The following is a 22,956-nucleotide window of genomic DNA, read 5'->3' on the forward strand; positions in this document are numbered from 1 at the left end:
GTCTGCTTGATTTATGGAAATACGGTTTGGTCGCGTCTGCTGCAAGTGTTTTAGATGGTATTTACTCTGTTGCTTTTAGAGCTCTTGGGTGTTCCAGACGGTTCTAGGTTTCTTTTCTGAGGGGTCTGCCGAGGCCTCAGGCGGGGCAGCGGGAGCGAGGCAGGTTCCGGGTGCTTGGCGCCCAGGGGCAGTGCAGGCCTGCTTCCCACAGTTCTCTTCTGTGCTCACGGTCGTTGTGGGGGGTCAGCTGTAGAGTCGGAGACCACGTGAGGTGAGCTAACTTCCATCCCGGGCTGGGGCAGGAGGCGGCTGTGGGCGGGGTCGTGTCGTGTCAGGTGTGTAAGCAGCACGGCTGAAATTTACGCCACAGGTGGTAGACCGGCCCGTCCGGTAGAACTTCCCGTGCTCCCCTGCCCACACTGTCCGATGCAGTAGGACCACCTGATGGGACGCGTAAAGACCGTAACTGAGATTGTTGGCAACTGAGGAACCGGATGTTTGGCTTTACTTCGTGTGGCCCAAGACTCTCGTGACTGCGCGCCCCGGAAGGCTCGTCTCCAGACCGGGGGTTCCCGGACTTCGTTGATCACACACCCACGAGTTTTAAAACTTGAGGGGGCGGCGCCCGCACGTGTTTATTTAAGGGGCAGGCACCGCGGACGGCACGGCTTGCCTTCTGCGTGGACGCGCTCGCGCACGACGCCCCGCATGCAGGCGTGGCGCAGAGCTGCGGCGGGGAGCCGCACGCTGACTGCTCAGACCGGGGTCCTGACCCCTCAGCAGCCACGTGGCAGCCTCTGCTGCGGTGTCCGCCCGGGACAGTGCGGTCAGTGGTGGGGAGTCTGGTGACGCGTCGAGCCTTGAGAGTAGCTCCTGTTGGCACCGCTCCTTGGCGCCTGTCGGGTAGAGGTTAACCTGCAGGCCTCCGTGGCGTTGGCAGCCTTGCCCAAGCCCCGCGCGTGGTGCCGGGGGGACCGGCTCGCTTGCCCCGCGGGCTCCGCACCCCCACCCCCACCCGGGGGCCGCCGCTCTGCGTGAGTATCAGGTGTGCTTGCGGCAGGACCCCCAGGCCCCTCCAGGTCCAGAGTGAGGTGATCTGCTGAGAACCTCAGGAAAGCCGTGCTTGGGCCCGTTGGAGGCTGCGCTGAAACGCAGTTAGCTTCCAGGGTTCGGTTGTGATCGGAGTCTGATGTTTGGAGCTTGAATGAGAGCCTGACCCGTGACGTCTTTGGACATGGGAGAAATTCACTCAAGACCAGCCAGCTACAGTGTTGGGGGTCTCTTCTGCACGCCTTAGTTCTGACTTCTTTCAAAGGCTCAGCACCAAGGTTTTATCGTACTTCTAACACAGAAACGTTTACCCTTGTATGAGACATAAAATGCCGTGGAAATTCATGCATCTTTGTAGTAAACGCCCTCTGCCGGCTTGCTTAGGTCAGCCAGTTTCCCAGGTGAACCAGTATGTCCTCATGCTGACCAGCCTCCACCCACCCCCCCCCCCACCCCCGCCCATCCTTAGGCCTTGTTTTCAGTGGTTTTCAGCTACCTGGAGTCCTGTGACCGCAGTGGGGCTTGTGAACACGAGGCCCCGCAGCGCTGGGGCTAGTCCCTGTTCCAAGGCCAAGATGCCCAGTAGCAGACCCTCCCCTTGAGAACTGGGCCTGGAACGGGTGCTGCCGACCGACCTCTTTCCTCGGGCCTGACTAGTAGGGGCACTTGATGGGGGGACTGTGTCTGGGTCGGGGCGCCCTTGCGCTCCAGAGACTTAAAAACTTGTCTTTGTTTTCATTTTTCAGTTTGAAGAGGGTGAGGAAGGAGAAGAGGAGGTAAGACTTGGCTCGCGTGGAGCGTCCCTTCCCTGCGGCCGCGCCGGGCTGCCCCTCCTCGAGTGCGCGAGGTCGTGGAAGCACAAGACCAGTTACACCCAACTTGTGCGGAGCTGCCTCCGAGGGCTGCACCCTCTTAAAACCAGGGGGGCGGCCAGCGCCGCCCCAGGGTCCGGTGGCTGACCCTGCGTTTTCAGGCGTGTGTTGATGCCCATTATCTGCGAGGGGATGAAGTACCCGGAAGCCATTGTGTCCGGAGGAGGTGACATAATCAGTCCCGGACAGCGATCGTTGATTCCCTCTAAATCCAGGGGTTGTTTAGTTGGTTTGGGGCAAGTGAAGCCCCGAGAGTTTACATCCCGTCCGTTCAGCTCCTTCTCACTCTCTTGTGCAGGAATTGGAAGGTGACGAGGAGGGAGAAGATGAGGACGATGCCGAAATTAACCCCAAGGTCAGTTGTCGGGGCTGCGCGCACCTGCGAGCCCCGTGCCGTGTGCTCAGACGGCCCCCCACGAGGAGGCGGTGCGGGTGCGGGGCCCGTGGGTCCTCCCGTCGGTCCTGAGAGCAGAGCAGAAAGTTCTCGAACGGGCTATTCAGACACCTCAGGTGTCATTTAGTGTGAGGTGTAGATACCCAGTCAGTGCTTTTCCAGCTCCTTCCTGGGCTGTCCTTTGTTTTCTTTTTTTTTTTTTAAAATTTTTTTTTTTTTAACATTTTATTTATTTTTGAGACAGAGCATGAATGGGGGAGGGGCAGAGAGAGAGGGAGACACAGAATCGGAAACAGGCTCCAGGCTCTGAGCCATCAGCCCAGAGCCTGACGCGGGGCTCGAACTCACGGACCGCGAGATCGTGACCTGGCTGAAGTCGGACGCTTAACCGACTGCGCCACCCAGGCGCCCCTGTCCTTTGTTTTCTTAAACCAGTCAGGAAGGCAGCCTTATTTTCCAGATCTTTAATTCTTCTAAGGTAATGACTAAATGGCGACGCGGTAGACTTCTGTGTGTCTGTTTTTGGAAAAGAGGGACTTTGGGGGGTTGTTATTATTTCTTTTAATGAATGGAGTAGTGAAGTTGTAGACATGATCTTGTGACCGTATTTGGGCTGAGATTACTTGGAAGCTGCGTGTAAATATCTCCAACGATCGCAGATGAACTAGGAAGCTTTAGTTAAACCAACAAAAACCAGCCGAGGAGAATGGGCAACTCCATTAACTTTACCTGTAGAGGTGAGTTTTGACTTCCGGTCTCAGGTCAGCTTAAATGAAGGCACCTTGCCGCTTGCCACAGCCTCTGAATCCGGAACCGCTTTAACGCAGTCCCAAAGCTGCAGGTTGTGTCTGCGAGCGTGAGATCGGTAACGCGCCGCTGCTTAGAGTTAAATCCGTGGTGGGCCAGCAGAGCCCTGGCGTCCCCTGCATGTGCTGACTGGGTCTCGGCGTAACTAGACACTGTTTGTCCGCCCGTCCCCCGTTTTTGCCCCGAGTGGGATGTGCGGAAACTGTCGGCGTAATAACCTAGCTCTGTAAGTGGTTTGGTTTGGTTTTGTTTTTAACACCAAGTCTTTCCGTAAATGCACTCTTACCGTACTGGCTCCTTCTAGGGAAGGATGGGAGGGAGGCGTCAGACTTCCAGAAACGTACCACGTGAATTCTCCTCTGGACGTAAGCTCATGGAGAGGGGCATCTATGCAAAGCCAGCCCACGCACCACGGCGGGACTGCCGCACAGATGCGCCCGTGCTCGCCTCCGCGACACTGGGGCCCCGCCTCGGGTGGCCCCCACCGGCCGCCTGCTCCTTCCTGCTCTCCCGCTGGCGCACACGCCCACAGTTTGGATTCTAGAGCCGAGACCGCTTCCAGACTCGGGGGGGGGGGGGGGGGGGGGGGGGGCGGCTGCCTCCGGTCTCCCCTGTTGGCGGCAGTGAGGGCTCCGTTGTCGCGTCGCTTCCTTCTGTTGTCTGTCCTCTCCTCGCTCCTCCCACGTCTGTGTTGCTGGAAGAGCGTCCTCTCACCACTAACGTGACACGGGGGAGGGCAGTCAGGACTAGCGCTCCATGGGTCTCCTTCTGTGGTGTCGGTCAGGGGAAGGAGAGCGGTGACTGAACGAGTAGCCTCGCCAGCGTGAGGCCCCAGGACCGCCGGGTCTGGGCAGCCAGAAGGGCCCGAGTCTGGTCCTGTGGAGGGATTTGTCCCGTCAGGGTCTGCACAAGTGGAGGCAGACGGGGACAGGGGCTGTTTGGGTACTAAAGGGACAGGTGTGATGGGTGGGGGTGGTTCATCTCCAGCTCGAGACTTTGCAGCCGTATGCGTCATGAGAGAGTATAAGTTGGTGCAGTTTATTTTCCTTTACGCTGACAGTTCCTTTCAATTTTTTCCCCACGTGGGTGTAATCTTTGTCTGCTAATCATTCATACATTTCTAGGTAAGGTGGAGCTGTATTCGTTTCGAACCCAGTCTCCTGGCCTGTGCCTTACGGTCGTGCCTCACTGTCGCTCTGCGGACAGAGAGGAAGCTGCCGGCCAGGCACATCCAGTGCGCACCAGGCTGAGCGAGCGGCTTCCTGAGGAACAGTATTTTTGCGCAGGGGCCTCTTGTGCATGCGGCTTTTTGGCTTTTGTTTTTAAGTTGTTTTTAATTCAATTTCTCTTTTAAGTTCACACCCTAGTTAGCGTCTGGTGCAACAATGATTTCCGGAGTAGATTCCTTGGCACCCCTCCCCCATTTAGCCCATCCCCCCTCCCACACCCCCTCCAGTAATCCTCTGTTTGTTCTCCATGTTTTAGAGTCTCTTATGCTCTGTCCCCCTCCCTGATTTTATCTTGTTTTTGCTTCCCTTCCCCTATGTACATCTGTTTTGTCTCTTAAAGTCCTCATGTGAGTGAAGTCATATGATGTTTGTCTTTCCCTGACTAATTTCGCTTAGCGTAATACTCTCTGCTTCCATCCACGTAGTTGCCAATGGCAAGATTTCGTTCTTTTTGATTGCCGAGTAATACTCCGTTATACATATATACATATACATCCCACATCTTCTTTATCCATTCATCCGTCGATGGACATTTGGGCTCTTTCCACACTTAGGCTATTGTTGATAGTGCTGCTATAAAACATTGGGGTACACATGTCCCTTCGAAACAGCACACCTGTATCCCTTGGATAAGTACCTAGTAATGCAATTGCCGGGTCAGAGGGGAGTTCTATTTTTAATTTTTTGAGGAACCTCCATCCTGTTTTCCAGAGTGGCTGCACCAGTTTGCATTCCCACCAGCAGTGCAAGAGGGTTCCCCCTTTCTCTGCATCCTTGCCAGCATCTATTGTTGCCTTGTTTTTGTTTTTTTTTTAAGTAGCCTCCACATCCAGTATGGAGCCCAGCGTGGGGCTTGAACTCACAACCCTGAGGTCAAGAGTCAGACACTTAACCGGCTGAGCCACCCAGGTGCCCCTGTTTTGTGTACCTCTAAAACTGACTGTCAGAAACTACATTTGGCTCCTGCTTTGCAAGCCCAGTGTTCGTTTCTGACCGAGTAGCAAAGGCATGACTGGTGTGGCATTTTGACAGAACGGCCCTCCAGGAAGAGGACAGTGAGTGAGGGCCCTGGGAGGTGGAGACCGTGTTGCCTGGGCTGTGCTAGGACCAGCCACACCCCTTGCGGTAGGAACGAGCCCATTGCTTTTTCTTGATGTGTTTCTAGTGATTGTTTACACTTTTTAATCAGGTGTGGTGCAGACCGGCAGGTCATAAAGGGCTAACCAACCTTCGTGCCAGAATTTTTGTGCCCCGAGCTGTGGTCTGGTGTAGTGTTAGTAGCAGGTGCTGGTGTGGCTGGCTGCTGGAGAGTTCTGAGCGGGTAAGAGCTAGCAGCAGTCTCCTGGGGGCCGCCCACCGCCCACTCCCGTCCCCCACGGCGAGGGCCATCCTCGCCATCGCAGCTCTGTTCCAGTCATCAGCTCCCTCCCCCCGGGGACACCGTCCTCACTTGGCGGGGTTGGGGAGGGAGGTGGTCCGGGGTGGTGGTCGGCAGGTGCCACGGGAGGCGATGCTCATACCCAGGAGAGGAAGGCTGAGCAGCAGCGGCCGCTTACACAGCGGAGCCTGTGAGCAGGAACTTGAACTTCCCGCCGCAGGTGACCATCTGATCCTGACCGTCATTTAGACCAAACACCTTTGAGCCTCTGTCTGCATTGCCTTCCTGTCTCCCTCTCGTGGGCTCGTTCTCATAGACGAGGCCAAAGAAACGTTTTAGCTAGGGGAGACGCGCGGCCTTGGACCCGCGTGTTTGAAGGGTCGAGTCTGATGATTGACATGCACGGATGACAGCGCGATTGCTTGGTTCCCACCACCCCACCCGTCTGAAGGACCAGCAGCCCATGTCTCTAGGACAGAGGCACCCTCCTGGCGTGTGGCCACCCCGGGTAACACCGGCGTGCCTCGGCAGTTTTGGCAGCCCTGTGGCGATGTCATCAGGTTGTTGCCGGGGTCCCAGCTTCTCCGGGGGGCTGGGGGGAGGCGGCCGTTCCCCCCATAGTCGGGCAGCTCTTGGGCCCTGGGGCCGTGGGCCCCCGTGATGCAGTGCCGGCCGGCTGTGTGCTTGGTGGCCCTTTTCCACTCCTTCCCCGGCACGTGTCGTCTGGGAAAACTTGTCTTTTAAATGGTTCCCAGACAGGCAGGGTTTGGGCTATTAGAGTGTGCCTTTGAAACCCCTGCCTCCTTTCCTTTGATAATCAGTGGCGTTGAGTGACTGAGCCGTCATCAGACTCTGTGATGTGAAACAGAGGGTGCTGGGGCTCAGTGCAGTTTTGTTTTGGCCTGTGTCACAGATTGAAAACCATTGGTGTCTCGTTGATGAGACTCACATCAGAAGCTTTGGGATTCTGGGTCGCCTTTACCAGCTAGGAGTTGTGTCCCTGTGGATGCTGCTCCCGCAGGTGGGGCCGCCAGCTTCTTTCCTGGTCTTGGTTGTCGTGAGGCCCTGTTTGCTTCCAGTAGCCTTTATCACCTAAGCTACCGAATGTGTTTTGAGTGAGTAGGTGATACATTCTCAGGCTTAAAAACCTATACATATACGTGTGAAATCATCCAGACTTCACATCGTAAATTGTTGCCACCCAGTGGTACAAAACACTGTATATGTGGAACCCTTCGTGTGCAGAAAGGTAGAGAAGTCCCTCCTGTCCTGTGCCACCGTCCCCTGTTCCCGCCTTCTCCCCCTACGCGACCACCTCCTTTGCCCCACCTCCTCTGACCCACTTCCTTGTCGCAAATACGATTGTGGAAGCACACGCCCTCCCCTCGCGCACGGACAGCTGCCTGCGGCTCCCCACCTCCTGCCATCGCCGCACCAACGGAGAACCAGCGGCCCGGGGCCTCTTCGGCTGCCTGGGTGGGTCACCTCCAGGTGTGTGGGGTGGGACTTTGATCTTTTCTAGCCTGGATTTCTGGTCACGTGTGTTTTGTTTTGGTGCCCGGCCTTTTCAGCGGTATTTTAGATGAGCGGGTGCTGGGCGGGTGCCAGGGCCAGGACCCCCTCCCAGAACGGCCTCGCTGCTGGGGGTGCTGGACGGAGAGCTGGGGCCCGGCCTCGTGCCTGTGCCCTCTCCATCCGCTTTCACAGGGTCCCAGATGTTGTTTCATGTTTCTGTGGACTCTGCGTGTGATTTTTTTCCCGTCTTCAGTGTGATTTTCTGGAGAATGAGCTGGAGCTTCCACCGTAGCAGCTGCCAGTTCTGTTTTCCCAGAAGTTTCTTCTGGACCACGTAGTGCGGGGGTTTTAGCCTCCCTAGGCTTGCCAGATCGTGTTCCGAGTGATGTGTAGCCTTGGCAGCCAAGAATTCTAGGCGACTGGCTGGTACGTTTACATGCTGAGGATGGCCAGTGAGCTCGTCGTGTGAGTCGGGCTGTTGGTGGCCTTCACACAAAACCCGTGGATTTGCTAAATGTGCTCGTGAAGGTGGGAGACAGATGGTATCAAGCTGAATGTGCTCTTCTGTGCTGAGGAGACCCCCGCTCTCCCTGACACCTTTTCTGGAAGGGTAGGGTTCCTACTTGGGGAGGGACATGGGGGCGGGGGGCGGTGCATGCAGCCGTCGCAGGGGCCTCCCGGCGTCAGGTGTGGCTGCTCGGCTACCTCTGGCCCACACTGGGTGGGGTGGCCCCTGTTCGTCTCCGGTGTTGAGCCTGTCTCAGGGGCGGCGGGAGCAGAAAGGGGGAGTCTGCTGCTTTTTCACGCAGGTGGCGTTTAGGGGGCCGCCACGAAGCTTCGAGGCCGCCTTGCAGCTCTGGAACACGGGCCCTCCTGCACACGTGCTCAGTCTCTGCGGCCCTGACGGGCCCTCCTTCTGAACGCAAGCCCTCTGATTAGACTCGGGGCATGGCTTGAAACAGAAAGGCTGCCCTACTGAGATTGTGTCTGGGAAGCTGACTTATTTTTTGTTACCGTTTAAAAATTTTAAGTTTTTTTTAGTGTCTGTTTGAGAGAGACAGTGCAAATGGGGAAGGGGCAGAGAGAGGGGGAGACACAGAATCCGAAGCCGGCTCCAGGCTCCGAGCCGTCAGCGCAGAGCCCGACGCGGGGCTTGAACCCGTGAACCATGAGATGGTGACTTGAGCCGACTGAGCCCCATTCAGGCGCTCCACTGTTTCAAATTATTTTTTAAGTTTCTTTATTCTGAGAGTCAATGAGCAAGCAAGCAGGGGAGGGCGGAGAGAGAATCCCAAGTAGGCACAGAGCCCCACACAGGCCTCGATCCCACGACCCTGGGATCATGACCTCAGCCTGAATCAAGAGTCAGACGCTTACTTAACCGACTGAGCCCCCCAGGTGCCCCTTTGTCATTACTCTTTTAAAAGTGTGTTTGCAGGGACCGTTTTTTCAGTAAGAATGAGCACACTCGTTGAGTCTTGCTTTCCGTCGTTGGTTGGAGACGGCTGGTTGATGAGATCGGTTCCCTACAAGTGTTGTTCTCTCGTTGCAGAAGGAGCCCAGCCAGCCCTCCGAGTGCAAACAGCAGTAAGACGACGGCACCGAGGACCCGTCGCGGCCGCAGCGCGACTGCACCGGCAGCCCTCGCCTCTAACTCGTTTTCAAGTGCATGATTTTGACGTTAACTTTTCCTTTATCCTTATTATTTGGCTTAACCTGTACAGTGGCGACTTAAATGCATTTCAGAGATAGGAGGTTTGCTTCCAGCACCCTCTACGGCCTTGGGTGCAGCTCGGTGGACTTCCCCAGGCCCTGCCTTTGGGAGGAGGGGGCGGCGGAAGGTCGGCCGACGCCAAGGGCAGACGTCCGGGGACGTGGTTCCAGGGCGTCTAGAACCAGTAACTCCACTCCGCAGTCGGACTGGATTCTTCTTTCACTTGGAGAAACTCACACGCTTTGTGTTTCCGCCACCTGGTCTCCTGTGCTCTCGTCGTGCCCCAAGGGCTGGTAGAGTCGAGTCCCGTTCTTAGAGCGTTCCCTCTCCAGTTTTGTCTCCCTCGGGGTGGCGTAGGGGGTGCGCGCACCCCAGCCCCGAGGCGCCAGTGCTTGTGGTCCATCCTCGTATTTATTTATTCTCTCCTGCTCGTGAGGGCTCGGGGCGCCTGCCGTCGCTCGTCCTTACAGTCTCTGAACCCGTGTGTGTGCCTGGTGACCCGGTGACTCCCCAGGTGGGTGTGCTGGCGGCTCCCACGCGAGCCAGGCCTGCGTAGAGGGGACCCTCGCTCTGTCCCGCCAGCGGCCGAGGCCGGGCTCGTTTTCCTGCCGGACGGACCTCCGGCTCTGGCAGGGGCGCGGGGGGCGCCCGTGGCGGGGGGCCGCTTCTCCTAGTGTGTGCATGTCGGGTCTTGCTTCCTCAGTAGCCCCTGTTTCTCGGCCCTGTGCTCATCTTGTCTTCAAAGCCCTGGGTTCGGAGTGACCCGTTCTTGGCTGGCGTGTGAGGTTTCCGAGTGTGTGACCGCGGTCTCTGGCAGCCGGGGATGCCGTGTCCACACTGTGACCAGGCCTGTAGAGTGCTCAGCCTTACTTACAATACATTTGTAACTGAATACGGTGTTTTCAATTTGTACAGAATAGTTAGAATATTCTATTAAAGTTGTGAAACACGAATCCAGTGCTGTGCAGTGTGTCTCTGGGGGAGAACCTGGTGGGAGCAGCGGGAGGGGGTCCTGGCACCTGCTCCCACCCGGCAGCTCCGGGCCGTGGCCGCGCGCCCGCACGGACTGTGTCTGTAGAGCCGTGGGGGGTGAGCAGACCCAGGACTTCAGGCCTTTCCCGCGTTGTCTTTGGGGCTCTTGCAGCCGGTTCTCAGGAGGAGGCTGCGTTTACCCGGCCCGTTAGGCCTCCGGACCCGCTTCACCGCCAGCGGGGGCTCGGGGTCCCCGGGTGGGCCCTCTGCTGCCACGGGAGAGGGTCTGCCCTCCCCGAGGAGAAAGCCGTTCCCAGAGTTTGTGGGGCTGTGCCTTCCAGACGCAGAGGTTCCCCGGAGGGAGAGGTCCCGCACGAAGGCCACCTTTGCTGTGTCTTCTCACTGGGGCTTTTCTGCTGGGGTCCCCGTCCCTTCATGAGAGGGAGCGCTCCCCCCCCAGGACACCTGCTGCACGGGCTCTTGCTCGGGACCTGGCCTGGGGGTGTCTGTCTGCTCTTTGAGCAGGAGCCGGAGCCGGGGCCGGGAGAGGGCAAGCGCACCAGCCTGCTCCTCCCTGCGCCCCAGGAGCCGGCATCCATCGGTCCACCCGTCGTCTGCCCGGGGACTAGCCTCTCCCTGGGAGTAGCTGGAATGGGGAAAGCGGCCACAACTGGGAGTAGCTGGAAGAGCCGTGTTTCCAGCATGTCCCAGACAACTGGAGCCGGAATGTTCTTGGTTCTTGAAGTACCCAGGCGAGCTGGGGCTCAGAATCCCCGGCCAGAGTGGCCCACGGGTGCACCCCACCTGGGTCGCCAGGCCTGCCTTCTTCCTGCTGATACACAGTTAAACACCCCATCCCGGAGGACAGTCTGCAGAGAAGACGCCTGCATGCAGCTCCCTGTCTTCTGGCTGGGAGAACCCCTGGGGGACGGCCCCCCGGCTGGGAGAGCCCCTGGAGGACGGGGCCCCGGCTGGGAGAGCCCCTGGAGGACGGGCCCCGGCTGGGAGAGCCCCTGGAGGACGGGCCCTGGCTGGGAGCGCCCCTGGAAGACGGGGCCCTGGCTGGGAGAGCCCCTGGGGGACAGGCCCCCGGCTGGGAGAACCCCTGGAGGAGGGCCCCGGCTGGGAGTACCCCTGGAGATCAGGCCCCGGCTGGGAGCGCCCCTGGAGGACGGGCCCCGGCTGGGAGAGCCCCTGGGGGACAGGCCGCCCCTGGAGATCGGGCCCCCAGCTGAGAGCACCCCTGCGGGACGGGCCCCCGACTGGGAATGCCCCTGGAGGACGGGCCCCGGCTGGGAGCGCCGCTGGGGGATGGGCCCCCAGCTGGGAGCGCCCCTGGAGGATGGGCACCCGGCTGGGAGAGCCCCTGGGGGACGGAACCCCGGCTGGGAGAGCCCCTGGAGGTCGGGGCCCTGGCTGGGAGTGCCCTGGAAGACGGGCACCCGGCTGGGAGCACCCCTGGGGGATGGGCCCCCGGCTGGGAGAACCCCTGGAGGACGGGGCCCCGGCTGGGAGCGCCCCTGGAGGACGGGCCCCGGCTGGGAGAGCCCCTGGGGGACAGGCCGCCCCTGGAGGTCGGGCCCCCGGCTGAGAGCACTCCTGCGGGACGGGCCCCCGGCTGGGAGTGCCCCTGGAGGTCGGGGCCCCGGCTGGGAGCGCTCCTGGGGGATGGGCCCCTGGCTGGGAGAGCCCCTGGAGGACGGGGCCCCGGCTGGGAGAACCCCTGGAGGTCGGGGCCCCGGCTGGGAGAACCCCTGGAGGACGGGCCCTCGGCTGGGAGAACCCCCGGGGGACAGGCCGCCCCTGGAGGTCGGGCCCCCGGCTGGGAGCGCCCCTGGGGGATGGGGGCCCCGGACCTCTGCGGTAGCTGCTGTCCCCGCAGATCCTGACTGAAACAGGCTCCCCAAGGACTCCCGACTGGCACATTCCCCTGGAGCATCCAGAATGAACCTGTTTATAAACCTGTGGCTTCGAGTAACCACAGGATCGGGAATGACCATGTGCCTGGGTGATGTGCAGGAGGTTCACAGGGACGGACACGGCTCTGTGAGCATTGGTCCCACTGGCCCAGGGCTCACTGCGAGCGTGACCTTTCAGGGGAAGCCTCCCTCCTGCCGGCCCCTGGCGGACCCACGCCCACTAGGAGCCGCAGCACCGCTCAGCCTGGCGGCTGCCGGGCCTCACTGAAGAAATGCAGGTCACGTGGGAAGAGTCTTCGAAGGGCACAGCTCCGCGGGCAGGGGGTGGCCCCGTCCGAGGGCCCTCTTGCCCGGCAGTTCCGAGGCCTTCAAAAAAGTAGGTGTGCGTCACGGGCGGGAGTCCGCACCCAGCGTGTGTGCAGAGCGCGTGGTCGGGGATGACGAGAGGTCGGGAGCCCGTCCCTTCGGAGACCGGCCGAGTCCATGCGTGGCCACCAAGAACGGGCGTCCGTGTGGGTGCACGCCTGTGCGTGCATGTTCACAGGGGTTACCTTCGGGGTCTGAGCTGAACGGGGAGCTGGAGAGGGCGGCTGGGCCCCGGGGGCGGTGGGACGGGACTCCGGGCCCGCTGGCTGGCCGTGGTGAGTCGCGCCGCAGGCCGTAGCGGGCGTGGGTGTCAAGAGTTTGTGCCCGGGGCACAGACGGGCAGCAGGAGGGACGTTTGGATGACGGCCGTCCCCGGAGACGCTGGGTTTCATTTCCCTGTGGGAAGAAGAATGCGCGAGCTCCACGGAGCTGGGTCCCCGCGGCCTCAGGCTGGCGCTGGTTGTTCCAAACATATTCGGACGGCAAGATGCAGCTCAAAGCCCTGAGAAGCCGTGCCTTCCCCAACCGTCCACGGCGGCCCTGCCTCCTGGCCTGTCCGCGCAGCTGCTCCCTGACCTCACCCCTGCGCAGTCACAGGAAGGGGAAGGCGGGGCCTCTGCCGGCCGGCCCTCAGCACCTCAGGGAACGTGCAGACGCTCCCTTGCCGCTTGCTCCCGAAAGTTCCAGAGCAGCCAGGAGACAGCAGCTCTGGGGGCTGGCTGGCTCTGCAGGGGCTGGGCTGCCGCCGCCTCGGGGCCCCAGTGCTGCCCGCCTGGCTGCTCTTGACCTCTGTCTCCACTGATCCCCTGAACCCCTTGGAGCCGGGCCCACCCGGCCCCTCTTTGGGACCCTCGTGGGCAGGGCCGTCGCGATGCTTCTATGAGAGAGTCAGGTGAGCATCCAGGCCCACCTCCCGTCCTCATAGCCTCTGCTGCCCGTACCCTCCCTCTCTCCCTAGACTGTTCCCTTTGAGGCCACGGGGCCTGAGTCTCGCGCGTTACACGAGACCGTGCCCCCTCAGACGTGCTCAGAATCGAGTGGCTGCCGTCTCTGAGCAACGTTCTGCCCCGGCCTCTGCGTCCCGGCCCCTGGGCGGCTCGGCTCTGCCCTGGGCCGTTCCAGGGTTTCCACAGATGCCTGGAGTTCAAGGTGGGGTCCCAGCGGGGGGACCTTGGAAGCAGGGACTGAGCGAAGCCAGCCAGACACAGGGGAGGGCGTGCAGGTGACGCGGTGGCCTCTGGAGGCTGTGCGCGGACTGTGGTCACTGGGGAGTGACCAGGGTACCTTCCGGGGGGTGGGGGGGGGGCGGCCAGGGTACCTCCGGGCGGTGGAAACTCGTGGAAACCCCTCAGTGAGTGCGCTCGGCTGTGTGTGCAAACCGTACCTCGGGGAACCCGCGTTGTCAGAAGTGCTCCCAAGTCGGGGTCCGTCCACCTGAAATCCTGGTTCTCCCCCATGATGGGTTGGGAATTGTGGCCACCCGGGGCGGGGGCGGGGACGGGTCGCCCACGCCCCTGTCCACGCCTACGGGTAAGGCCCGCGGCGCCCGCAGCCCTGTGGCGGCCAGTCTGCCGGATGGGCTCCTGGCCCTGTCCTGTGGGGCCGGGGGCCGAGCAGAGGCCTGACGCACCCCCTCCGGAGCCAGGCCGAGTCGGCCGGATGGCTCCTGCTCCCACTCCCGCTCCCGGAGGGCTCCTTGGCCCCGGCCCAGCCTTCAGGCACCCCTGGACTTTGGCCCCTGGACACATCCTTCCCGCTCCGGCCTCAGCACCTGGCCACCTGGACACGGGGGCCCGACCAGCCGTTCGGTCTCCCGTCCGCCGGGAGGTAGTGGCAGGCAGAACCCCCCGACAGCAGGGGCCCCAGGACCGTCCTCCGCTGGCCCCGGCCGAACCCTCCATTCTTCAGAATTTGCAGGCACCTCGTCTGCCTGGGACCCTCCTGGGAGCCCCTGAGGCTCGGAGGGCAGGAGCCGGCACCCCCGAGGGCACGGTTGCCGGCAGAAGCTTGCGTTCCCACCACATACTGACCCCGGCCACCGGGAGGGTGAGGCCCGGGCACACCCTGAGGCCAAGTCCTCTCGGGGCACCTGGGCGGGGCCCCTGCCCGCCCCCAAGATGCCAGGCTGACTCAGCTCAGGGAGGGCGGTGGCCGGATGTTACTTTCTCTGACGACCAGACAGGCGTGCCTGGCCCAGCCGGGGCTCCGGGCCTCTTGGGGTCTGCGACCTGGGACCTTCTGCGGCAGGCCCCACACACACGTCCTGCACCGGCTGCTTCCTCCCCCGCCGGGCCGGGCTGGGGGCTTCCGGAAGGCTGGCTTGGCGGGAATGTCCATCAGGTCTCTGAACCTCCTTGGGTCTCAGCCCGCCCCCATTTCTGGGTGGGGTGGCTGGAAGGTACCAGTAGGGCTGCCCTCCCTGAGGGGTTGCACCAGCTCTGCGGTGGGGGTGGGGGTGGGGGAGGGGGGCCGTGAGAGGCGTCCCAGGCCAGGGGAGCACAGAACACCGAATGTCCCTCTCCCGTGCCCTTGCCTTGGGACGGCCTTGTGATGTGGAGAACCGCTCATCCTCGAAACCCCAGCTCAGAAGTCACCAGCTAATGCCATCACTCTGGTCCTCATCTGCCACCGGCCTGTGTGGCAGGCCAAGGAAGGGCTGACACCAGACCACCTGGGGGCTGCATTCCGGTCCAGGGTGGTTGTGACGAATGACCACCGACTGGGAGGCTTCGCACGGAAGTCTGTGCCTATTTGGGTTCCGGAGGCCAGGTGTGGGCGGGGCCGGGCTCAGGGGGAGGGTCCCCCAGCATCCCCTCAGCCTCTGCCTCCGTGGTCATGTGCCCCCCACCCCTCCCCGTGTGTCTGGGAAGGGCACCGTGATGGCATTCAGGCCCACCCGGGTGACCCAGGATGCCACGAGCTCCAGGTCCTGAATCGCATCTTCTGTCGTGTTAGGTGACACTCTCACCACATAAAGTCACATTCGCTGACTCCATGGAGACGACACCCTGGGTTTTGGTCCCCGGACTGGGGAAAAGGGACACACATGCAGACTGCCCATTGGAGGGCCAGCTGTAGGGGCATGGGCACCCGGCACGCGCAGGTGGGACTGCAAACCGGCCGGCAGACGGTCTTGCCCGAGCTCTCACACCCTTAACACGACAGTTCCACATCCGGCCCATCCAGCCAGTGAGTCCCAGTGAAGTTCAGGGACGTTCACACGACATCGCGATAATCGCAGAAGCCTGGGCGCAGCAGCCTGGGTGTTATGGGAGGTGATGAAATCCCGGAGTCCTTCCCGGAAAGGGAGGCAGATGCGTGGGGAACACCCAGGACACACGGAACAATACACACATTGTGTTTCTCTTCTGCGAAACCTGGAAGCTTCTATCTGGACCTGCATGTGTGTGCGTGTGTGTGTGTGTGTGTGTGTGGATACAGTTCTTACATTGTGGCAAAGTACATGTGACATTATGTTACCATCAACCATTTTCAGGTGCACAGCTCGGTGGCACGGAACACATTCACAGTTCACACTGTTGTGCGCCCATCCCCAGCCTCCGCCTCCAGAACTTTCCATCTTCCCAAATGGAAACCGTCCCTGTGAAATACTGACCCCCAGCCCGGGCGCCCACCGTCCGCCCTCCATCTCTGGGAATCTGGAGACTCCAGGGGCCTCGTGTGAGGGGATCACACGTGAGCATCATAGTTCCCGGGTCCATCCACGTGGTGGCAGGTGTCAGAACGTCCGTCCTCGTCAGGATGAGGGACCGTCCAGGGAGCAGACGGACCACATCCATCCATCCGTCCGTCGGTGGACACGGGGTCGCTTCCCGATCGCGGGACCAGTCCTTCTGTCTGGGGGCAGGTGGGGGCGTCCCCCAGGCAGGCTCCGCGTGAATCCTGGATGCAACCCTCAGGGCAGCATCAGTCCACCTCTGGGCGGCTTTCACGTTTGGGGATGGACCCAGACGTGGGACTCCTGGGTCACATGGTAATTCGATTTTTAATTTTGGGGGGAAATGCCTCTTTTTTTTTAATTTTTTTTAACGTTTATTTGTTTTTGAGACAGAGACAGAGCATGAACGGGGGAGGGGCAGAGAGAGAGGGAGACACAGAATCTGAAACAGGCTCCGGGCTCTGAGCTGTCAGCACAGAGCCCGACGCGGGGCTCGAACTCACGGACCACGGACCGCGAGGTCATGACCTGAGCTGAAGTCGGACGCTTAACCGACTGAGCCACCCAGGTGCCCCGGGAAATGCCTCTTAACAAGGATGAAAGTTCACTCAAGACAGCAAGAGTGGCCCAGGGTGGCAACATGAGGACACTTTGGAATCGTTTCAGCCTTTTTTACTTTTTATGCCAACAACTGGTTACTATGTTGGCAATTTTTTCTTTTTTAAAGTTTACGTGTTTTTTACTTTGAGAGAGAAAGAGAGAGAGTGAGCAGGGAAGGGGCAGAGAGAGGGGGAGAGAGAGAATCCCAGCAGGCTCCACGCCGTCAGCGCGGAGCCCGACGCGGGCTCGAACCCAAGAACCGCGAGATCACGACGGGAGCCGAAATCCAGAGTGGGACGGGTAGCTGACTGAACCACCCAGGCGCCCTAATTTTGGAAAAATTTTAAAGTAGGAAGGGGCTTGATTAAAATGTGCATAACGGGGCCCTGCCCCGCACCCGCTGCGTGAGAGGCGCGGGACGTGGGGGGGCAGCCCGGCCCCCCGTGTGTCCCCGTGCGGACACCGCCCGGGGGCTGCGAGGACTGACCGCCGTCCACAGGGTGGCAGCCAAGCCTCGCCCACCTCGTCTCCCTCCGTTTCCTTCATCCATATTCATGCTTTCATTCAGGCCTCCGGAGAGGTCCCCGTGTCCTGGGGGCTGAGCCCTCGGCCGTCTTCGGCCACATGACACGTCGGGAATGCCCACTGGCTCCCCCTCCCCGCTCCCACCCCAGACCCGTGCCTGCCCTTCTGGTTCTGCGGCCTCCACACAGGCAGATGCTCTAATCGCATCTCTTGGTCGGTGAGGCAGGTGCCTTTTCGGGCCACTGGTTTCCAAAAACATTCCCCAAGGGCCTGGGCTGGGCCCTGGCGGCCCGAGACTGAGACACTGTCCCTGCATTCCAGGAGCTGATAGTGACCTCTGAACAAGGTAGTGCGGGCTGGATAGGGAGCTTGCCAGGGGCCAAGGGGGAGAAAGGCGTTCTGGGCCCTTTCTCTTTAGATCCTTAGTGGCTTAGGAGGCAGGCCCCCCACCTGTGAGACTCCAGCCAAGGGGCTCAGAGGACCAGACGGGGGGACGAGAGACACCGGTCCGAGGGGCCGAAGCCAGGCTGGTGGGGCAAGCCTGAAACCGGCCTCCTGCCCTGGGGCCTCTCGCTTTTCCCAGGCTGGAGCAGTTAGGAGAGGGATGCGGGGCAGGCCTGAGTCAGTCACAGGCCGCGACCTCTGGTGCTGTGACTCCAGGCAGCGTGGGCCTCCCCGCCCTCCTGAGGTTCGCGCTGGAGCATCTGCGGGACCCCCAAGGCCCAGCAGTCACAAAGCTGGTGGGAGCAGTCCTGAGGGCATGCCCCTCCCGGCAACCCGGGGGCCTCCTGGAGGAGGCCAGAGGAGCGGAGGAGAGGGTCTCCCGGGCAGGGGAAGCGGGGAACCCCATGTCGGGCCGTCCCTGGGCACGGCCTCCCCCAGGGCCAGCTGTGACGCACGGCTTCCTCACAGGCTGCTGTTCCCAGGGCTGGTCGGGCAAGAGCGTCCGGGCCCAGCCTCTCCCCGCTGTGGGCATGACCTCACGAGGGGCCTTTCAGAGAGGTGCCCTCGTTCCGTCTGGGCCCAGCTGGACAGGACAGCGAGTGGCCTCGGCCGGAAGTTTGGAGACCAGTCTGTCTGCCCCCGGGGGAAGAAGGGGGTGTCCCCCCGGGGCAGGCCCTGCGTGAATCCCAGATGCGACCCTTGGATAAACATTAGTAAACTTGGCTCTGACCCACAGTCTGACGCCACAGACAGAGGCGAGGCCCAGCGCGGCCCCACCCCCTTCACTTGGGCGGGGCCGCTTCCTGCCCCCAGGCCTTGGGGCGCAGGAGGAGGGATTGGGTTTGAACCCCTCCGGCTGGCAGTGTGACCTCAGCCGAGTCCCTAATTTCTCTGAGACCCCCACTCCGTTCCCCGCAGATCCAAGAGAGCGACCCCAACAGCCCCCACCTCGTCAAGGGACCATCAGGGACATAGAGGGCGCTGGGGCCCCGTCTCTCCAGCCTGCGGCAGTCGGGCACCCGCCCGGCCTAGAAGCCTGGGGAGGCCCCAGCGCCCCTGAGGTGCAGCCCAAATCCACACCGGGGTCCCCAGTGCCCGGCGGGAAGCCGTCCTGGTGGCTGTCCGATGGCCCAAAGCGGGCTCCCCCTGAAAGGTCTTCCCTTGGGGGTGCTGGCTCAGTGTTGTGCTCCCCCGTCATCCCTCCCAGCCCCCTTCCCCAGCGGCTCCCCCAGATGGGCCTGTTGGGGATGGGGGGGCACAGGGCCCCCTCCTGGCTCCAGGCTTAAGCTGCGGGGAGGGTAGCAGAGGCCGGCAGGCTCCCCACGGGGCGTCTGGGGGATGCGGGGCTCAGGCCCCAGGCCAGGGGCTGTTGGCGGTGGAGATGCCTGGGTGGGCCGGGCCCCCGACCCCCAACCCTCCGGAATCCCCAGCCTGATGATTCCCACCCACCCAGGCTGTCCCGCCCCAGGTCTCCCTGCCAAGGTCGGAGCCAGGACTCTCCACCTGCCCTCCCAGCTCTGACGCACACCTGTCAGAGCACCCCCCCCCCCGGGTGTCCCTGACCCCCCCCCCCCCCGGGGTCCCAGACCCGTCAACGCTCCCCAGAGAGGCCTCGCCAGTGGCGGCCAAAGAGAGGAGCGCTGGACCGGCGGGAGGCGGCCTTACCCGGCCTCACCTACTCCCTCTCCCTCGCCCTGCCCTTCCGCACCCCCGGCCACACCGGTGGGGACCGCTGGGCAGCTGACACCTGACGCCATTTGCGCAGGCCTGGCCCAAGCCCTCGTGTGAGCTGGCGGTGTCCTCCTTCCTCGCCGGGAGCCTGAAGGGCCGCCCTCTGAGAGCTTAGGGGACTTGCCAAGGCCACAGAGCTGGGGGTGGGGGGTGGGGGCAGCTTCACAGACCAGCAGCTGGAAGGTCCTGCATTCGGGTCTATGCTCCACTGTCATTGGCCTGAAACCTGGGAACCTGGTTTTCATTTGTACCGCCCCACAGGTGTGCCGCCTGGAGTGCTGGTCACCGCCCCCAGGGGGCCCCGTCCTTCCCTGTTCTGTGCGCAGTCTCCGCCCCGCCCCACCCCCACAGCTGGGTTGGGGGGCTGGGGGGCGCTGGAAGGTGGGTGCTCTGGGGCGGTCCCCGCCCCCAGAGACCCCTTCTGAGGAGCCGGGAGCGGGCAGCCGTCACTCCTGCTCCCGTAAACCCTTTAGAGGAAGGGAGGAAATACCCATGACTCAGCCGCCCCCGCCGCCCCTCTCCAGGCCGACCCTCCAGCACCCACAGCGCCTAGGGCCGAGCCCCATGGGGCTGTGCAGGCGATGCGAGTCCTCTGCCCAGACGCCAGGAGGACCCAGGGAGGAGGACAGGCCCCCTCGGGGTGCTGTTCCAGCACTTGCCACGTGTTCCCCAATCTAACGAAAGTGTTACTGTCCCCGTGTCACAGAAGAGAAAGCCGGCTCGGAGCACCTGCTCTCCGGGTAGGCCCGGCCCAGGTGGGCGAGCGAAGGTTCCCGCCAGGCGCGGCCCGCAGGAGGGTGGGGGGTGAGGGGCAGGTGGGAGACAAGGCCGGCCGGGCAGGGCCATCGGACGGTGTCCCCAGGAAGGGTCCCCAAGGCGCGGCGGGCGTCCGCCGCGAGCCCTCGAGCGGCGGGCCTAGCCTCCGGAGCGCCGGGAGGGTGGGCGTCCTGGGCCGGCTCCGTCGCCGGGTGCGTCCCGGGGCTCCGGGCCGTGAGTCACCGCGGGCAGGGCCGGCCGCAGCGCATTCCTCCGCGGGGCCGGCGTCCGGGGCGGGGTTGGCGGGGCGGGGGGCGAGACCACAAGTCACCCCACGGGGCCGGGGGGCCGGGGCGGCGGGGGAACGGGAGGGGCGCGGGCGGTCGGCACCGGCGAGCCGACAGCCCCCCGGCGGTCCTGGACGGCAGGGGCGTGGCCTCTGGTGGGGCGGGGCCCCCGGTGGGGGCGGGCCCGGGGCCCGAGGGGGCGGGGCCGGGCGCAGGCGGGGCCGCCTTAAAGCGTCGCCGGGCCGGCCGGGGCGCATCGCCAGCGCCGCCGCCGCCGCCATGAGGACGCCCGGCGAGGTGCTGCGCGAGGGCGAGCTGGAGAAGCGCAGCGACAGCCTGTTCCAGCTGTGGAAGAAGAAGCGCGGCGTGCTCACCCCCGACCGCCTGCGCCTGTTCCCCGCCGGGCCGGGCGCGCGCGCCAAGGAGCTGCGCTTCCACTCCATCCTCAAGGTGGACTGCGTGGAGCGCACCGGCAAGTACGTCTACTTCACCATCGTCACCACCGACCGCAAGGAGATCGACTTCCGCTGCGCGGGCGAGAGCTGCTGGAACGCGGCCATCACGCTGGCGCTCATCGACTTCCAGAACCGCCGCGCCCTGCAGGACTTCCGCAGCCGCCAGGAGCGCGCCGCGCCCGCCGCGCCCCCCGAGTCCCGGCCGGCCCGCGCGCCCTGAGCGCCGCCGCCGCCACCGCCGCCGCCGCCGCCGCCGCGGTGAGTGCGGGGACGCCGTCCGGGGGGGCGCCGCGCCGTCGAGGGGTCCCTGGGGCGCGCGGGCGGGGGCTGTCGCTCGCTCCTCCCGCGTCTGGGGCCTGGGGGGATGGGGGCGGGGAAGGGGGACCCACAGGCCGGACTCCGAGCCGCCAGCTCCCTAACCCTCCTCCTTCCCCCCTACAGGAGCCACTCACTCGACGACGAGTCGGGGGCCGCCCTCCCGCCGCCCACAGTGAGGACAGAGGCCGAGAGCCATGTCCCTGTCCCACAGAGAAGGACCTTCCCGTGCGGAGCCGCCGAGCCTCGGCCCGCTGAGCGGGCGCGTTAAATTATCAGACTATCTATGTATTTATTTTGATGGTTATTCGTCGTGGAACCGTCTGTCTTCATATGTAGTGTTTGCATCAGTATGTTCATTCCAAATAAACCACCTGACCCGTTCCCTTTTCTACCAGCCGCTGTGGTGCCGTGTGACCTTACTGCCGGAGGGTTGGCGGCCCTTTCGGTGGGGGTGGGGGTGGGGAGAGCTGCCACCCTGGCGTCGCAAGGGCCGGGAAGCCAGGGCACTTTGAATGAACGCAGTGTCATCCGCTGGGCCGGGTCCACACCCTCCTTGCCAAGCAGCCTCTCCAGAGGCTGGGAAGTGCCCTGAGGTTGGGCCCTGGCTGACTTCTGCTCCTGGGCGTGTGGCCGGAAGGACGGGGCCTGGTTTCACTCAGGGAGGTCACTCCCAAACTGCCCCGCTGAGGTCAGGGCACCCCCTGCACCTGAACTGCCCCTGCTCGCAGCGGGTGCCGGCCCCACCTGCCCCCCACCGCCCACATGCCACCTGTGCCCCCAGCCCCTCCGTTAGGGAGCCCTCAGCCCTCCGGCCGCGTGCCCCCTGTGCTCCCCTTGACCCCAGCCCTGCTGGGGCCCGGGCAGCTCCCCGCAGCCCCCACCAGGCCCCGCTGGCCCGCACCCACGGTGCTGGAGCGGGGAGGCGGCGGGGCCTCCTACTCCTGATGGTTGGCAGCTGGTGAGCCCTCCCTGTCCGGCCGGGTCCCCATCCTCCGGAAGTCAGGCCGGCCGCCACCGTGAGTCCAGCACTGCCCGATGGGAGGACACCGGAGGCGCGTTCCCGCGAGGAAAGGTGCACTGGCAGTGACCAAGCCGGAGCGCGGAGGGGGACCCTGATCTCCGGCCGCTGAGGGGGCCTGCATTTCGGGGACCCTTCTGGCTGGAAGGGCGATGCCACGTGGGGGAGGCAGCAGCATCGGGAGCGAACGACCAAACATCGGGCCCTGATGTTTGTCCCTCACACCCTCACACGGGACTGGGGGGAGCCGCGCAGGCCCTCCACGCTGGGTCCCAGGGCTCAGACTGGGGAGGGGCTGTCCCTTTGCTGCGAAGCCCAAGGAAACCATTTCCTGCAAGGAATTTTCTCCCGAACGGAGCAGCACTCCTTACGAAGTCCCTGAGCCAGTGGGGGACTGCACTGGCCCCCGACGGAACCCTGTCCTGCCCCTCCCTGGAGACCTGCCCAGACCCTCATTGGGACAAAGGGTGAAAGTCAAGGTGAGACCCCCCCCACCCCCACCCCGCCCCATCCCCAGTGAGGTTCACAGGCAAGCTGGTCTGGTCTGAGCTCTCGGGCCGGAGGGTGGACGGACCTCTGCTCTCTGAGGCCCTGCTGGTTGGACCATGGAACTCTGGGCTTGGGGGTCCTGAGTTGTGAACTAGCTTCTTTTATAGGCAGCCCGTGGGGAGGTGGGGAGTGGCCTTCGTGGTCTCAGGGTCACCTGCCGACCCCACTGGCACTGTGGTGTCCACACTGGTCACGCTGGCCCCCCTGCGCCCCGGTGCCTTTCTCCCTACAGCTGGGTTGAGGGGTGGGGAGGGGGAGGGGGAGGGGGAGGGGCTCCCTGGGCCTGGGTCCGCTGGCGGGCCATTTCCCTGGGCCTCTCTGCAAGCCTCAAACTCCTCATCTTTGAAAACAACCTGTTTTCGTTCACGTGAGGTGACT

General features: G+C 63.1%; 2 protein-coding genes across 5 annotated transcripts in view; both read left to right on the forward strand.

Annotated features, from left to right (window-relative positions):
* The window catches only part of NAP1L4 (nucleosome assembly protein 1 like 4), a 47,676-nt gene extending 37,764 nt beyond the window's left edge, over positions 1-9,912 (forward strand). For all 3 annotated transcript variants that reach the window (XM_045486295.1, XM_045486298.1, XM_045486297.1), the window contains 3 exons: positions 1,797-1,826; positions 2,221-2,277; positions 8,798-9,912. In XM_045486295.1, the coding sequence (XP_045342251.1) occupies positions 1,797-1,826; positions 2,221-2,277; positions 8,798-8,836 (126 nt within the window). In that variant the 3' untranslated portion in view covers positions 8,837-9,912. The remainder of the gene's footprint in view (positions 1-1,796; positions 1,827-2,220; positions 2,278-8,797) is intronic.
* Positions 9,913-20,470: 10,558 nt separating this feature from the next.
* Positions 20,471-21,405, forward strand: PHLDA2 (pleckstrin homology like domain family A member 2). Of its 2 annotated transcripts, none has more exons than XM_045486300.1 (2): positions 20,471-20,951; positions 21,135-21,405. In XM_045486300.1, exon 1 carries the CDS (start codon positions 20,518-20,520, stop codon positions 20,911-20,913), a length of 396 nt encoding a protein of 131 aa, XP_045342256.1. In that variant the 5' UTR covers positions 20,471-20,517; the 3' UTR covers positions 20,914-20,951; positions 21,135-21,405. The 2 variants fall into 2 exon arrangements, with proteins under 2 accessions (XP_045342256.1, XP_045342255.1); XM_045486299.1 differs by having other exon boundaries at positions 20,471-20,930.
* The last annotated feature ends 1,551 nt before the right edge of the window (positions 21,406-22,956 follow it).

This window comes from Leopardus geoffroyi, chromosome D1 (genome assembly GCF_018350155.1).
Source record: "Leopardus geoffroyi isolate Oge1 chromosome D1, O.geoffroyi_Oge1_pat1.0, whole genome shotgun sequence".
Taxonomy (NCBI): domain Eukaryota; kingdom Metazoa; phylum Chordata; class Mammalia; order Carnivora; family Felidae; genus Leopardus; species Leopardus geoffroyi.